The sequence below is a fragment of the Pteronotus mesoamericanus genome, unplaced genomic scaffold (assembly GCF_021234165.1).
Source record: "Pteronotus mesoamericanus isolate MK-2021 breed Mesoamerican mustached bat unplaced genomic scaffold, CSHL_Meso_final contig_82, whole genome shotgun sequence".
Lineage (NCBI taxonomy): Eukaryota > Metazoa > Chordata > Mammalia > Chiroptera > Mormoopidae > Pteronotus > Pteronotus mesoamericanus.
In genome coordinates this window covers 1,385,919-1,402,847 of record NW_026555265.1, presented here as the reverse complement: position 1 = coordinate 1,402,847, position 16,929 = coordinate 1,385,919, and the positions used below count along the sequence as shown (strand labels likewise).

General features: G+C 48.2%; 1 protein-coding gene across 6 annotated transcripts in view; it reads left to right on the top strand.

Annotated features, from left to right (window-relative positions):
* The window catches only part of DGKG (diacylglycerol kinase gamma), a 191,693-nt gene that overhangs the window by 70,326 nt on the left and 104,438 nt on the right, over positions 1-16,929 (top strand). For all 6 annotated transcript variants that reach the window (XR_008530109.1, XR_008530106.1, XR_008530105.1 and 3 more), the window contains exons 10-16: positions 22-139; positions 1,672-1,760; positions 5,935-6,027; positions 7,746-7,805; positions 10,248-10,327; positions 11,484-11,558; positions 13,997-14,082. Coding sequence is in view for 1 of the 6 variants with exons in the window: in XM_054585079.1 (XP_054441054.1) it covers positions 22-139; positions 1,672-1,760; positions 5,935-6,027; positions 7,746-7,805; positions 10,248-10,327; positions 11,484-11,558; positions 13,997-14,082 (601 nt within the window). In the remaining 5 variants the exon portion in view is untranslated. The remainder of the gene's footprint in view (positions 1-21; positions 140-1,671; positions 1,761-5,934; positions 6,028-7,745; positions 7,806-10,247; positions 10,328-11,483; positions 11,559-13,996; positions 14,083-16,929) is intronic.

Below are 16,929 nucleotides of genomic sequence, written 5' to 3'. Positions count from 1 at the left end.
ATCCCCTTGCTACCCCTCCAGGGCTCCAAGGGGGATGGCAGGCACGCCTGGACCATGAAGCATTTCAAGAAACCAACCTATTGCAACTTCTGCCACGTCATGCTGATGGGTGTTCGAAAGCAAGGCCTGTGCTGCACATGTGAGTGAACACCCTTCCGACCCCCTTTCCCCAGGACTTCCTTTCTCTGCACATGGTTGGGCCATTCCAGAAAAAGTCTAGATATTTCTGCTTCCTAGCTTGAGGGCCTTCCCACATGTGTTCCCACAGCAGGGAATAAAGCAAGACCTCCATGTCCTACTTTTGTTCTACCCAAGTCAAGTGGATAAGCATTGTCCCTTTGTTGAAGTCCCATCACGGGCCACAGACATCCCCCCAGAAAAAAAGGTAATTGAGGCTCACACATAATGAAAAAGCTTCTCATACTAATTTCAGTTGGGTTTTGCTAGTGAATATTTTGGGTGATGAGGAGGACCTAGGTTTTTTTATTAATAAGCAACATAAAATAGATATGTGTAAATGCAGTGGAAATTGAAACTATCCATTTGTTTCACTTTATAATCCATTTAGTCAAGTCAAGTGGGAAAAAAAAAAAAAAACCAAGGGAGGGAAAAGTAGTTTGAGAGACTGAAAGGAGACAGAAGAAAGTGATGGAGGAGGAAGACGGAAGGGGTGATGTAGGAAAGCGGGTGGGTTCGAGGAGGAGAGGGGAGGGGGCTGCAGTACGAAGCCTTTTGGGTGCAGAGTCCTGCCCATCACCCCACAATATAGAGAGGTCTGAACCCACCAGAGACTGGGGAGCTGCTGCTGCAGGGAGGACCCTTGGGGATGGGCCAAGCTACCAGAACATTCCGCCTAAACATGCACACGTGAGCTAGGCAGCAGGTGACCTCAGTCAGAACAGTCATCCTAATGGTGTTAGGTCCTGCATCCACCGAGAGCATCAATAGCCTAAAGAAGGGACCTGTCAGTGTTTCCAGCACCGTGCAAATCCGGCTCTCACCGCTGCTTATAGACCCAGGCTCCTTCCTAGTAGCTTCCAGGTCAATGGGCCCCTGCTGATTGCATGGTAATCAGTGGTAGTAACAGCAACAATAATGATAACAATTTGTGGAATAGCCCTTCTGACCCAGGCACGCGGTGTTTTATATAAATTATCTCATTTAATGCTGTAAAAGCCATGCAGAGACAGAGGCAATTTTACTCTCATTTTGTAGAAAACCCTGAATTTCATAGATGTCAAACAGTTTACCCAAGATTAAGAGGGTAGTTACAAATGGCAGAGCCAGGGTTCAGGCCCAGGCCCATCCTCGGCACCCCTGACGTGCAATACTGAGGTGCTGGCCTAGCAAGGGGAATAACTCCTCACACTGCCCTTAAGTGGAAAGCACCTCTCTGCGGATGATTTCTTGCCCGAGTTTACTGCCTGCAGTGGCAGGCAGGGTGGCAGGGTACAGAGTGCAGGAGTACATCTAGTAGACAACCGTGAACTCTCTTCTCAGTGAACAAGCAGAGACTGTTTTGAATTTCTGTTAGGCAAGGCCAGCTCCATAGGACCCCTGCTCCTGACTGCTAACCCCAGTCAGGCACAGGCGTCAGCTGGAGGAGGTGGGGTTGGCTGGATCTTTCCTCTGTGGTCACTCACAAGCTCTTTCCTTACTTTTTTTTTTCAGACTGTAAATATACTGTCCATGAACGCTGTGTATCCAAAAACATTCCTGGGTGTGTCAAAACGTACTCAAAAACCAAAAGGGGCAGCGAGGTTGGTGACACCTATTGCCTTGTTCTACTGCATGCTGTGTCCTGGGCAACATGTCCATCACCAATTTCCTGGGCAGGAAGGGGCTTTGGGAGCTTTATCCAGCCCCTTCTCTGTCTGGGGACCACCCTTAAGCCATCTAGTTCATCCATCAATCCATTCAGCATCTTTCTGGTGCCCACCATGTGCCAGGCACTGTGTTAGGGGGTGCACAGGTTATAAGATGGCCTTCAGCCTGTTGGAGAAGTGTGCAATCTAGTGGGAGAGAAACAGGCACATAAGCAAAGCACAAAGTAGTGAGTGGACAATAGCAATTGTGTGGCACGTACAGTGCAGGTACCAAACAGGAGGCCAGGGAAGGTTTCACAAAGGAGGTAGCATTTGAGTTGTATCTTGAACCCAAATCAGGAGGACTTCACAAGGCATCGAACTGAGCAAGGCACCCAGGCAGAAGCCCCAGATGCAAAGGCATGGAGGAGACGTGGGTTATTCTGGGATCTGTACTTAGTTTGCCATGACTGAGGCAGAGAACCCTTAAAGGGAAGTGGCAGAAACTGTGCTCTGAAGGTGAGATTGAGCCTGGGAAGAGTTGGGAAGGAGTTTCCGAGGCCTCTCAGGGGACATTGTAGAGCTTTGAGCACATGACATCATTGGGTTTGCGTATTAGGTTAATTGCTCTGACCATGGTGCAGGAGAGAGATCCAAGGGGGGGAAATCCTTCCAACAGTTCGAGCAAGAGGCAGTGCTGCACTGAGGGCCGGCCTGGGGTGGGCTCCGCACTCACTTGCTATGCTGACACGTTCACAGTAGCACGGTGGTGGCTATGTCTGTGTTGAGTGTCTCCCAGCCATGCCAGTTGTTGAGTGTTTTGACTGTCCCACTGGTTAAGGTAGAAAAGATGCAAGGAGAGTTTAAGAGATAATTTGGAGGTACTACCACCAGGACTCGGCGATGGAGATGTAGAGGATGAGAGATGGGAAGAGGTCGGGAATGGCCCCTAGGTTTCCAACTTGGCCATTAGGTGATGCCGTTCACCGAGTCTGGAAATAGCCTTATCTTAAAATCAGCAGGGGAAGGACACTCAAGTTCCTGTGTGGAAGATTCCAATGAGGAATCTAAGTCAGGAGATGCTTAGCAAGTGGGAGTGATATCCAGCCCTCCCCAGAGGGGCTCCATGAGAGAAGGGCACCTCTGAGGACACATATGCATGCCCATGAGACACCGCATGGCCTCTTGTCTACTTCTGCACCACGCTCATGCACACAGCTTTCCATATCCATGCCTTCACCGTGATGCACCGTACACCTCCTGGGCTCAGGCCCTAGGCCTGCACGCTGGCCACTTGCCACACACAGAACAGAAGGAGACCTGAGGGGCCAGCGGGACACGAGCATCTGAGTTTCCAGGGGCAACCCAAGTTCTTCACCACCCCTTCCAGTTCCAGAAGAGGATGGGGAAGGCAACGTGGTGAAGGGAGACAACCACAGACTTGGAGTCAGAAGACTTGGCTCTGAAGTTCTGCTTGGCCACTTACCAGCCTTGGAACCTCGGGCTGGTCACTTAACCTCTCCGAAGCCTCATTTTCTTCTCTGTGAAAAAGAAATAGTAATATTAACCTTGGACTAAATTCAGTGTGACCATGTAGAGGAAAAATTGATTAGCAGACTGGATTCTTTATACCCTCAAGGGTGAATGGCAGAAAATGAGAAACTACTGAATAAAAGTGACATGTCTTCTAGAACAAGCATTTTACCAAAAACCTTTTGGGAGAAAGACTAGTAACTTAATTGATCAGTAACTTAAAACTTTTATTTAATGGAAACATGGATCATACCATGCAAATATCCCATGTGTTTTTAATATTGTGCCTGTCGTTGGCCCTTCAGACTTGGCCCCCACACTCCCCCAGAGTCCACACTCCCTTCCTTCTGCTACCCAGGGTGCCCTGGGGGAAAGTTTTGAGAAATTCTGTAAAATTCCAAAGGGAGACAACTGAGGACTCAGGCCCCCAGAATTATTTTCATGGGTCGCTTTGAATGCACTTACAGATGCACATGTACACATGTGTTCCCATGGCTTCCAGGTTCCTGGACTGCCCTAGTGGCATTTCCTGGCCAGGGAGCAAGTGCAACCAGGTTTCCAGAAAACAGATGTGAAAGACACCAGCCGCTGACCCACACTAATATCTTTGAACTTTAACTTCCTTCTAGAGAGCTTCTCAACCTTGGCTGTCCATTCTAATCACCCGGGGCACTTTAAAACGTACTAAAGGCACTTCCCATCCCCAGAAACTCTAATTATTTGGTCTGGGATGAGGGCTGGGCATTGGAACTTCTAGGAGCTCCCCAGGTGGTTCTGATGGCTACTAAGGCTGACAGCCAGTGGCCTGAAGGAGACAGGAAGGGGAAGGAAGTTACCCATCAGTGGGCACCTCCAAAGTGCCAGAACTGTGCCAGGAAGCACTGCACTGTCTCCTTCAATCCCCCATGCAAACACAGAGGTGGGGCTTATTGTGCCGTTTCTACAGACGAGGGACCTGAGACTCAGAGAGGTCCAGGAACTTGCCAAAGGTCACCCGGCTGCCAAAGGGAAGAGCAATGACTCCGGCCAGTTTTGCCAGCTGCCTGAGCCCTCCTGTGTCTCCCCACAACACGCTGCCTTCCAGAAGAGGGAGCACACGAACACAGCACCCTGCAAGGCGTTCTGCAAGACAGACAGATGGACTGCCAGACAAGATGCTGCTCAGAGACGTGACAGTCAGGGGAAATGAGCTATTCAAAGCACAAGTGCTTTTTCATCTACCTTGATGAACAACATGGTGGTTAGGCAGGGAGAGATCACATCAGTGCAGTGCAGCCAAGCAGCCTGGCATCTAATAAGTGCCTAAATTAAATAAGAAACAACCCCTCTGGCCTCTCCCGACCCTGTGCTCCTCCCAGACCCTTCTCCTCAGGCCCAGGGCTGGGGACATGGTTCTGCAGCCTTCCCTGGTATGCTTCCCTTCCCTTCTGCAGGTGATGCAGCACGCGTGGGTGGAAGGGAACTCCTCCGTCAAGTGTGACCGGTGCCACAAAAATATCAAGTGCTACCAGAGTGTCACCGCGTGGCACTGCGTGTGGTGCCGGAAGACGGTGGGTTGGCTCCCAGGGAGGCCCTGCTTCTGTTCAGTGGGGTTTTTTGCTCAAGCTGCAGCCAGGGAGCAGTGGACATCCTGCCGAAGGACATGAGCAAAGCCAGGGGAAGCCTGCAGTTGCCCAGAGCCCCATTCAGTGCCCTAAGCCTAACAGTGCCTCCAGTGAATCACCAAGCTGCCCAGAGAGAGGGCACCCCCAGAACCAGGGCAGCAAAGGTTACTTAAGAAGAAGCTGGCCAATCCACTGTCTGTGTGGTTGGTCAGCTGTGGACAGGCTGGACCATTAACTTTTTTCTCCCGGGTGTCATCTGGGGCCAGCGGCCCTACCTGAGTTGGAGAGGAATTAGGCACTAGAATCGTGTTCCTCAAGGCACCAGAGGAAGGCACACTCTTCACGGCAGCCCCACTGCCTGGGCTGGAGGCCTGTGCCTGCTGCCACCAGCTACAACAAATGTCCACTTCCTCTCTAGACACCTGGGGCCTGCCCAGCCTCCCTGCCACAGCAAACTCAGCGCCATGTCTTGTCCCCTAGACCATGGCCCTTGGTCAGCCTCAAAAAGGACATGGCTCCAAATTAAATTATAGAACTCTTAAGATGCAGAGGTTAAGTCAAGACGTTTACTTCCAGCCTCTTATGAGTGTGTTCAACAAGATCTTTGAGCTTAAGGAGCCAACACCCAGGGGGAGCTCTGGAAACCACGTGGGTGCTGCACTGAAGGGCCATGGGCAGGCCTGCCCGGGGCCGTGTTGCTCCAGCAGCCATGGGTAACACTTGGTCTCCTTTATCTGCCCACGGCAGACTTGGCAGCCCTAACCACACACAACAGACCCACAGGCACCCACACCACATACCACACACAACACATACACACAACACACCACACGTACACCACACACACATGCTCAGTTATACTGCCAAAGCCGGCAGTGCATCAGGATTTGGGGAGCACTAGACAGCTTGCCTCCTCAGTAAACCTTTAAACCCTCTTCTTTGACGTTTCCTTGGTCACTTTCACTCACTCTCATCTTCGTTTTTCCCTCCAGTTTCACCGCAAATGTGAGTTATCCACACTGTGCGATGGTGGGGAACTCAAAGACCACATCCTGCTGCCCACCTCGATATGCCCCATCACCCGGGTAAGTGCCACCACCCCGCTGGGGTTCTGGCCCCTCCCACCTCCACCCTGCACATTTCACATGTAGGCAGCACCCAGGCGCTCACATCCTTTGGAGGACTTCCTCAGCGTCTCTTAGGGTTTGTGTCTTCAGTGCAAGTTTAATTGAGGTCAGTGCTGCACCTGCCAGATTGTGAGAGAAAACTCCCCCAACTGCGATGGTTCCCACTGCTGGTCACCCAGAATGCTGCGAGATGGCCCATCAAGGACAGCGCTTTTGGTCTCAGCACCTTGCGGGCAGAGCCCGGCTCAAGGAACCGTAGTCCCCGCCTGTGCAGGCTGGGCCTCCCGGTCCCCGTCAACCTCTCCCCCATGTCCAAACACCTGCCCTGACGATTTCCACTGGAGTGTCTCAGCCCTAAACTCCTTTTATCCCCATCAGAAATTGCCTCTGTCCCCTGTGTTGACAATTCCTCTTTTAAACCAAGCACCAAACACTGTAACTGCTCTCTTTCCTGTTAAAGATGTTGCCAAGTCCCACTGATTCCTCACATCTCATCTCACCCTTGATTTGACCAGTTGCTCTTTCTCTTTAAAAAACTAAAGAAAAACCACTTGGGAAAACTATTTGGCTCTATCTACGAAGTTGGAAATGCAAAAGTCTTTTGACTTCACTAGTTCCCTCCTGTGTATCTACCGGAGAAATATGAGCATTTATTCCACCAAAATACTTGTGCAAGAATGTTCATAGCAACTCTATCCATAATGGTGAAAAACTAGAAACAAGTTTAATGACCACTGACAGGAGAACAAGTAAATTGAGACTCATTCATACCATGGAATACTACATGGGAGAAAAAAAACAAAAACTATGCTTAGATAGAAAAAAGGTATAATCACAAAGATACAGTCCTGAAAAAAATAAACTTGACTCAAAAAAAAAATGTTCTATGATTCCATTTATATGAATTTCAAATGGCAGGTAAAAGCAGTACAGAGTCGGCAGTCACAGCATAGTTACACCTGACATGGCAGTAGTTACAAAGGCCTATACCATATTTTGCCACGTATAATGTGCACTTCTTGCCAAAATTTTTGAGGGGAAAATAAGGATGCACATTATACATGAGTATAATGATTACATACCATGGGTATAATAATCCCATGTATAATGCACACAAAAACATAGGTGTGCATTATACACAGCAAAATACGGTATATAAGGAGAAATTCATCAACGTTTAGATTTTGATTTGAGCATTTTACTATATATACAACAAACCTCCATAAAGTAAATAATAAGCATATTTAAAAACAAAGAAAAGAGGACAAACAAAACTAAGACAAATAACTTTCTAAATATCACATTTAGCTAGTACTGTGCAGAGATTTAAGCTGGATTTAAGACCTTACTTCTCAGAGCTCAATCTTCTAAATCAGCAAAGTAGGTTTCTGTTAATTTTAGTGTTTCCTCTCCCCATGTCCGTTCCAGTGTCTCAAGGCTACTGTGTCTCAGAGCAAACGATGACAGAGGCCTGGAGAGTCCTAGGGAAAGCGATAGGCCAACATTTCCTTTTCTAAGTCTAAAGCCCTACTTAGAAAAACTCCTCCCCATTCTATACTGTTTTTCTAATTCTCTTTCTTTTTATTAACCATCTGTTTTTCTTCTGACCCCTTTTTTTTATATTAGGCTTTTTTTTCCTCCCCCAAAAGATGCTTATCTTTCCTCTCTCCTCACAGGACAGGCAAGGTGGGAAGTCGGATGGCAGTGTGTCAGCTAAGGATGAACTTGTGATGCAGGTACCTCAGCAAGCCCGCATCTCATCAATCATTCTAAGGTGGTCTGAGGCTGTGGAGAGGAATACAGGGTCTGAGAAATATATCTCAACATTTGCTTTCTCATCTGATCAATTATATCACGTGAGACACATTATTGCCAGCCTTCGGAATTACCTTTGACCACCACACTGTGCACAAGTGGTGGGAAACGAGGGTGGTTGATCGCCTGGCTGGCCAAATTGACCTTTATCACCTTTTTAGGAATGACTTGCTTTTAAAAAGTCAATACACATATCGCCTAAATAATAACAAGAGTATGGCCTAAAAATACTCAGTGGATTTTCCAAGACCGCCAAGCTGTCTCCAGGATCCAGTTGGCCAAAGCAAAGCTAACATATCCAAAATTTCTTCTTTATCTTTACATGTATAATGAACAGCTCATTTTTTTCTTGGGCTCACCAATCAATATCTTCTCTTCGTGCCTCCCACAAAGTTCCAGGGACTGCAGGAAAGACAACCTGGTGAGGTACAAAGAGCACTAGAGAATAAAACAGAAAACAAAGGCCTCCTCCCATGCCTCTGAGCCTTACACTTGCTTGTTTGAAAAGGGGCATAGCAATCCCTGCACTGCCCACCCCCCAGAAGTGCTCTGGTATCCAATGACAACATGCAGATTAGTGGGTTTTGAAAATTAAAACGTGAGTAATAATGATGGAGAAACTTAATAATGTGAGAAAGCTCTGGATACCTGGAAGGACAGAAAGCCCGGAGGAGCGGACACACGCACACAGTCACACAGTGCAGGCGCACCAGTTGTTCCCAGCTGGGGTCCATTTGCTTATCCTGCATCTGTACTGACTGGGCAGTGCCCATGCTGGACAGGCTGTTCAATATTTTTGAATGCCACCTCAGGAAGTAAAAATTACTCTTCAGGTTACAAGATGCTTCCGGGTGTCACACAGACAGTCACCCTAGAGCGGATGAGAACATTCCTAAAAATCGTAAAGAACGGTGCTGTCCATTTCAAGCAGCATGGCTCTGTGTTTGCTGTGTTTTTAGCCTGGGATCTGGAAGAGTGAGCATTAGGTCGTGACTATGGAGCAGAGTTGTGTCTTTGCATCAGTGTGTCCTTCAGCTAAACCCGCAAGTATTTATTGAGTACCTGCTCCTGTATCTGGTATTATGGGGCTCTTGGTAGAAGAGTTATACACACACACCCCCTCTGCTTTTGAGGCATTTAAGATCCAGTTGACATTTGGAGACATTTATCTAAGAAAATAAAAAACAAATAAACAACAAAAAACAAAATCCAGAAGTTATTATGAGTCTCAAGTGCAATAGTTTTAGTTCCAGTAATTGAAGAAAACTTTATAGAGGAAGTTGCTCCTGAACTGGGCCCTGAGGCTGAGAAGTTTTTTAAAAGGTTGTAAAGAAGGGAGGGAGCATTTCAGGGCACTGAGGAGGAGAAGTAATCAGGTGTGAGCTGGCCCACAGGGTGGGAATGCAGGAGAAGCACTCTCTAGAGGTTAAGAGCCAGGCTTAGCTGGAACCGCAGGGAGGGTTAGAGTTATTAAGAAGTTAACAGTCGAATGGGACTATACTGAAATGCCTTGGATGACAGGTTAGGAGATTTAGATTTAATCCTCTGAGCAATGAGGTGTTATTAAAGGAATTTGAGCAAGAGTGGCATAACTAATGTGATGTCGTAGGAAGGAACTACATGGGGACAGCCTATAGGACATACCTGAGTTGGAAAATGCCCAAGCAGTATGGTTACTGTGGCAGCTGCCAGCGAGAAAGGGACAGTCCAGAGAAAGAATTTGTCAGAGCAGGGTTTCTTTCCCCGGATGACTGGATGAGTAATAATAGTCCATTTAAACTGAAACAGGGAACCGGGAAAGACTACCAGTTTTGTGATGAAAGAAGACAGGTCAGGTTTGGGACATGTTGAGGTTTGGAGCAATCTGGTGGTGAGACATCTGGTTGAGGGGACCCACTAGACAGTGAGATATGTGGAACCAAAGCCCAGGAGGAAAATCAGCCCTGGGAAGCCATGCTTAACTTCATGAGTGTTATTTTATTTAGGTGTTTGATCAGATGGCCATACCTTCGAAGGTCATATTCAGTTGTATTTCTCACAAAATCTAATCTCATGCTGTGGGTACGATGCCTCGTCATTGTTGAATGATTTGAAGCTATGATGCCATTGTCCCATCTCTGATTTTGACCTCAAACCCCGTCACCATTCACACCACTTAAAGTCCACTCAAGCTGAAGACACCTAGCTGCTCACCCCTCAAAAGCTCAGCAAGGGGACAAAGGTCTACCTCCTGCCTTCCTCTCCTCCATGCCTGTAACTGCTTCCTATCCATCTCCCCCAAGGGCTATCTTAGTGTAAACTCTCATCTTGTCCTCCCTGTTGGCTGAAACAGAGCTAATTTCTTTTTCTTTTACCTTTTTAAGTATAAGATCATCCCCACCCCGGGTACCCACCCCCTGTTGGTCTTGGTGAACCCCAAGAGTGGAGGGAGACAAGGAGAAAGGTATGTTCTCTTCTTTTTCAAAATGGAGAGGCTGGAACAGCCTCCCTTGGGTCCTTTCTTTCCTTCAACCATAACAGAGTAAACTGGAGACAGGCAGACCTGGGTTCAAATCCCAGCCCTGCTACTTATATCTTGATGACCTGGTTCAAGTGACTTAACGTCCCTGTGCCCTGGTTTCCTCCTCTGTTAAGCAACAGTAATTTTTCCTTTCTTAGGGTTGTTGTGAGGATTAAAACACATAGTGCTTAGCTAGGGCCTGTCACATGAGCCATTATTATGGCTCCCAGAGTCAGACCAAGTTCTGACATGCCAGTTTCCTTCCTTGTCTCTCAAGTCTTTTCTTGATTAAGAGATATGGTGGGACTCACTGATTGGGACTTCCTGGCCTATCCAGCCCTTGAGAAAGCAGGGTACCCATCTCATCAGTGAAGGAAATGCCCAGTCTGCTGGAAGCACTAAGAGAGTGGGAGGGGAGAGGGAAAAAGAGCAAAGCAGCCCCGCCTCCCAGTCCTGTTCAGCTCTGGGGTAATGTCCAGATGGCATGGGATCTGGAATCCAGGTTAAAAAAAAATAATAAGTAGGGGTGAAGCAACAACTATGAGAACCCTTACCCTAGTCCAAGGGGCAGAGCACCCCTTCTGAACTGATCTAATTAGCTCAAGCTAGAACCTTGAAACCAAGCCTGGATGGGGTCATTGCCCCGCCCTCCCCTGCCCCAGCCCCACCTCCTGCGTTTCCTCCTGATTCAAAGATTCCTTGATGCCTTTGTGTAGCCCACAAAGAGCACAATTGTACAACCTAGAACATACAGAACATTTGGGAAAAGGTATCCACAAGGAAAAAGCTTTAGGAGAATGGAAGTCCTGTTCTCTGAGATTCTCTGCCCTGTCTTTTCCTCAAGGGGTGATACTTCTGGGATTGGGAACTAGAGTCTTGGAGAGCAGGAAGGCCTTGAACCAGGGGGTTAGGGCAAGAGTGCGGCACCTGAAGCTGGGACTGCAGGGGCTCCCAGGCCTGCATTCAGTCTTGTCCCCAGCTGGGTTTAAATGGACCTTCATTCACACCATCAATGGGCTCCAGAGGTGTTTGCCCTACTGTGACTTCCCATAATGACATTCTCCTTCTCTGCCTCTCTCTTTCTTTTTTTTCCCCATAGAATTCTTCGGAAATTCCACTATCTGCTCAACCCCAAACAAGTTTTCAACCTGGACAGTGGGGGGCCTACTCCAGGGTATGGAGATACAATCCTTGCTCCTTATTTTTCTTCCTCCCTTTAGTTTCTGAATAATATACCTTTTTGTCACCTTTCTTTGTCTTTTTCATTTGTGGACTTGCCCTTCCTGCCATTTTACTCGTTTTCTGTCCTTTTCCTTACATCTCCTCTTACTTCCTCCCAGAGATACTTAGGAACTCCCGTTATATTTGACTCTGGGAAGTAGCCTCCTGCAAATGCCATTCATTTGATTGACAGGAAGGGCAGGCAGGTAAATTATTTTAACTTATTTGTAAGGCTGTGTTAGCTGGTATCTTCATACTGAATCATCAGAAGGAAAGAATTTCCTATCACTGTCAGTCAAGTCTGCTGCGTGTTCTGCTGTGGGTTATTTTAAGATCAAAACAATTGGTTATTCGATGAAATCACTTTTTTTCTGGAACGTCCATTTTAGAGATTGTTAAGCTCCCTGTGGCCTTTCTCTTGTCATTTGCCTATTGGCTCTTTCACTGCTCATTAGAGAGGGAGAGCGAGGAGAGGAGACAGGCAGCCCCGTTGCTGCTTGGCTGAAGGTCTGGCGGGAGGAGCCAGTCCTTGTGTTAGCACTAAGGTGATGGGCTGAGGGTCCCTGCAATCAGTCTCCTCCAGCCTCAGGCCTGGAAGGCACCCGAAGACTCTTCTTACCAGGCAGACTCGCTGCACTAGAAGCGCGTGCTGGCCAGAGGCTGTGGAGGGACCAGGTCCTCAGACGTGTGCATGTGGGCTGAGCTTTTCAGCACACAGCTGCTGTGCCCAACCTCCTAACTTGCTCTTCTGCACTGGGTTCAGCAAGACTCTCAGAAGGGTGGGAGTAAGGACTCCATCTGTCCGTCTTCAGTTTTTTGACACAAAGCTATCAGGTACGGCAGTGGTAGTGCAAGACCCAGTTAAAAGGAGAAGGAAACCTGAGTGCAGATTCAGCGCCTCTGCCACAAGTTAACCCTAATTTCGAAGTAGAGCCCACCTACAGTGCCGCCGGTGCCATCGCGGCCACCATGACTGCCGGCTGCTGCTCCCTGACGACTTGCAGCTGAGCAGCAGCCCACAGATACCTTTCCCAGCCCATTCTCTTTGGGGGCATTTTAAGACTTGAATGCGATGCTCTCACTTAACCTCATCGGTCCTAAGTTGTTTTTGCCCTGGATGACAAGCCTGATGACAACTTCTGGGGCTACTGTGCTGAGTATCTCTGAGGTGTCAGTCTGTAATCAGACAGGCTATCTAGATGACAGGGGCCTCCATTCAGAATTCCCTCCATATAGGAGAGCAGGGAACGAAGGGGAAGAGAGGGAAAGTGAACTTGCCCGCACATGCATCGGTGACTCAGAGAGTCCCAGGAGTCTTCTCAGACCACCAGGGTGGGCAAAGAGCAGATACTGAGCTTCAGCTTCGCAAGTCCGACCCCAAGGTGTCCACAGGTCACATTTGCTTTGCAGGAGAGGTTCTTATCCTCTTTGTACCAGGAACCTGGTTGGCATTCTGATGAAGCCTGGCGACCCCTTCTCAGACCAATATTTTTTCAATACGTAAAATGAAATATATAGAACTACCAGGGAAACTAATTATATTAAAAACAGTTATCAAATGTTAAGAAAACAAATTTGTGGTATGAGAATATATGTGATTTCCTAACATATTATGGAGCAAATTTCACAGGCACGTCTAATAACTATTGTAAATTAAAAGCAATCATGAGCGTATAGAATAGCATGAAATATCTTCCATAACTGTAGTGAATCATTAAACTACCTGTGATTTCAACTGCTGACAAAGACACAGGTATTGTTAATACATCTGTGATTTGTGGCCTACATTCACAATGAAAGGAAACGCTAAATCTCAGTTAGAGCTTTGGGAAGTTGAGAATGTAACATTTTCTCCTGCAAGTTCACAGTTCTGGATTCTGTCCACAAACAGTTCCCCACTCTAAAGGGTTGAGGCCCCCCAGGGGAGAGGGTGCTCACTCAGGTCTAGACCCCCAGGAGAGCAGGATAAAGACTTAGTTAGTTCAGTGCATTTGACTTAAAGGGGAGGCTGTGGGGACAGAGCAGGCAGGAGAACCGGAGGGGAGTCAAAATGTTGGGGGTTAGTTGTATTTTTGCCAAAATAAGCAAATTACAGATTCCTCTGCACAAGTAATAGAAAATTTCTGGGGGAAAAAATGTTCAGTATTGAAAGTTAGTCAGATCCTTCTTATACAAGGATGGCCCCTTAGATTCATACTCAATGGCATTGCTTAGTAAGTTCTGGTTTCAGAACATTAAGTGACCCTTTCAACCCTAAAAGGAATCAAGATCATAACATACTCCCAGGGGAGGAGGTGGGGTGGGGGTAAGGGGGACTCTGGCTCAAACAGTGTCAAAGGTCAGCTGCTACCCAGTATACAAGATCATTTTGGCCTTTCTTTTACTTCCCAGACTGAACTTTTTCCGGGATACTCCAGACTTCCGTGTCTTGGCCTGCGGAGGAGATGGGACAGTTGGCTGGATTTTGGATTGCATTGGTAAGGATGGGCTTGGAGGGCCTTTGCAGTTTACTTATAGTAAGTATGTTTATAGTTCCAGGAAGGCAATAAAAAAGAAAGAGAAATGTAGCCATGTCTCAGTCAACCTTGTTTCCACTCTTGGACCAATGCTTAACTAGATATCTATTTTAAGTGGAAAAACAAAAACAGGGCAGTGGAAGGAGTCCCACAGGTACAGACGTAACAGTTTGTTTCAGGTCTTCCTTCAAGAACATCTGTCCAGGCTGGGGTTTTGTCAATGGCAGGACAGGCAGCATGGAGTGGCCAGGGGAGGGGCAGAGCTGAGACTCCAGGGAGATGCAGGGAGGTGGATAAAGGCCGGAGCACTAAGCATAGATGCATATCCCAGGGCACCTCACCTTAAAGTGAGCACCAGGAGCCCCAAGCCCTGAAAGCACATCTAGAAAGTGCAGATCAGTGCAAGCAAAGAAAGTCAAATACACCGTGATCATAGGGGCAGCAGGGAGAGCCCAGGCTGAGAATCGGGTGTGGGTTCTAGTCCAGCCCTGCCTGGATCTATGGGTCCTTGGACACATGACCCCCAATAAACAATGGAGACTGACTTTGAAATCCTGGGGTAAGAGTATATTCAAGATCAAACCCTGGGGAACCCAGATAAGCACTGGACGTGGAACATAAAGATGGGAAATGGAAGAGCTGGGGAGAGCCGTCTTCAAAGTCTTGAGACTGGCCGAAGAGCATCAAGCCCTAGGCTGCTTCTGTCTTCCTGTCCATTCCACCAAAATGTCCTCTGCACCTTCTGCACCAAGCTCTCCTTGAGGCAGTGATGATGTCGCAGTAAGCAAATGGACAAAAAATCCTGTCTTCGGGGAGCTTTTCCTCTAGAGGGAAGACGCAAGCAATAAATAAGGAAGTCAGTCAAACATATAACATGTCAGAAGGTGATAAAAGTAAAGCAGGGAAGGGGCAAAGGGAATGCAGCTGTGGGGTGCCAGGAGTGCGATCTAAATCCCAGTGGTCAGGGAAGACCTCGCAGAGCAGATGACGCTTGCGTGGGGACTGAGAGGAAGGTGAGCCATGCTGATACCTGAGGGAAGAGCATTTCTGGCAGAAGGAACAGCAACTACAGAGCAGCCAGGGGTAGGAGCAGCCAGGCCGCTGAAGGCCGCGGGAAGGCTGCAGAGTGTATCGGAGAGAGTGGCAGGGTATGGAGCAGAGAGAGTACATAGCCAGCTCACCAGGTCACGTAGGACATTATACAGAATATGGCTTTCATACTGGGAAAGTCCCGAGGTGCTGGATGATTTCTGAGCAAAGGAGGGAAACAACAGATTTAGAGGAAGGGCAAAAGCAGGGAGGCCAGTTCGGAGGCTCCTGCAGTCATCCCAGTGAGAGGTGGCCATGGTCTGGACCACAACAGAAACAGAGGAGGTGGTGAGAGGTGGTTAGATTTTGAGTGTCTTTTGAAGGGAGAGCCAACAGGGTTTGCTGACAGACTGGTTGTGCGAGGTGAGGGCAAGAGCAGAGTCAAGGACAGGCCATAACGACCCTGAACAGGGCAGGGAAGGCTGAGCCTCCAGGGATCATAAGCAGACCACCTGCAGGGGTAGGACCAGCACCCGCACACCTGCTGCCTTCGCCTCCCCTACACACACTTTGGTTTCCATGGACACAGCCCTGCCAAGCAGCCGCCCACGCGCTCCTGTCACCTGGGCTTCAGCTGTTTGTGGGAGGCGTCCCCTGGGAGCTGGGAAGGAAAAGCTGATCAGTGGAGGGTGGATGGCTGCAGCACTGAGAGCTGCTTCCATGGCTCCCTCTCCATCCTGAAGGAGACAGTGGGCTTTGGCAAAAAGTTTTATAAGATGCATGTGCAGAGGACACCGGTGATAGAAACTGCTCAAAACAGAAAGAAAGAAAGAAGGTCATGTGAGATGATCTGCTTTCACAGGTTAGTGGCTCTAAGAGAAAAAACAGTGGTAAGAAACCTAACTGCACAGTGTTCATTCATTCATTATTCAAGAAATATTGTAGCAATTACGCGGTGCTCTCTGCTACCCCATTTTGGTGCCTTCCCTGACCCCTGATCTGTTCTCCCTCTGTAGCCAGTGATGTTTCCTGAATGTCAATGGGTTCATGATGTGTGTGGAGCACATCAGTGGCTTCCCATCATTCTTAGGGCAAAGACAACAACTCTTCAAATGATCAATAGGGCCCCGGGTGGTCTAGCAGCTGCCTACCCTTCCAGCCTTATACCTTCATTCTTCTCCCTCCAGTCTCAGGCCACACAGTCACTCTCTTAGACCCTTCAGTGGACTGGCTCCTTCCACCGCAGGGCTTTTGCACAAGTTGTTCCTTCTGCCTGGTGAGCTCCCCTTTGGAGCATGACAAAGGGGATCTTTGTTTGATCACCTGCTTCTTTGGATCTCAGCCAAAGTGTGGCTTCCTTAGGAGAGCCTTTCCTGACATATCCGCAGCCTCTGTCCCCTTATTATAGGACGGCACTCTTTTCCTCTCCAGCATGAAATTGAAATTATGCCTCATTTATGGGAAGACCTCATTCATACCTGTCTCTCCCCTTCACCTACAGGTACCTTGAGAGCCTAAGTCATGGCTTTTTCACCCAAGAGCCTTACCACCTAACACGGTATCTGACACATAGTAGGCCTTCAGCAAGTGTGTGTGGAGATACTGTAGTGAATGAGATTTAGTTCCCAGGGAAGGTTACCGTACATTCAGGGAACAAATGAACAGTCATTTACAAGGCCGTGTGTTGAGATCCTCCCCGACACTAAAGAAACATCCTGGAGAGAGGCACCTGGTCCAGACTAGGGCAATGAGGGGCGAGGAGGGGGGCTCCCAGAGGCA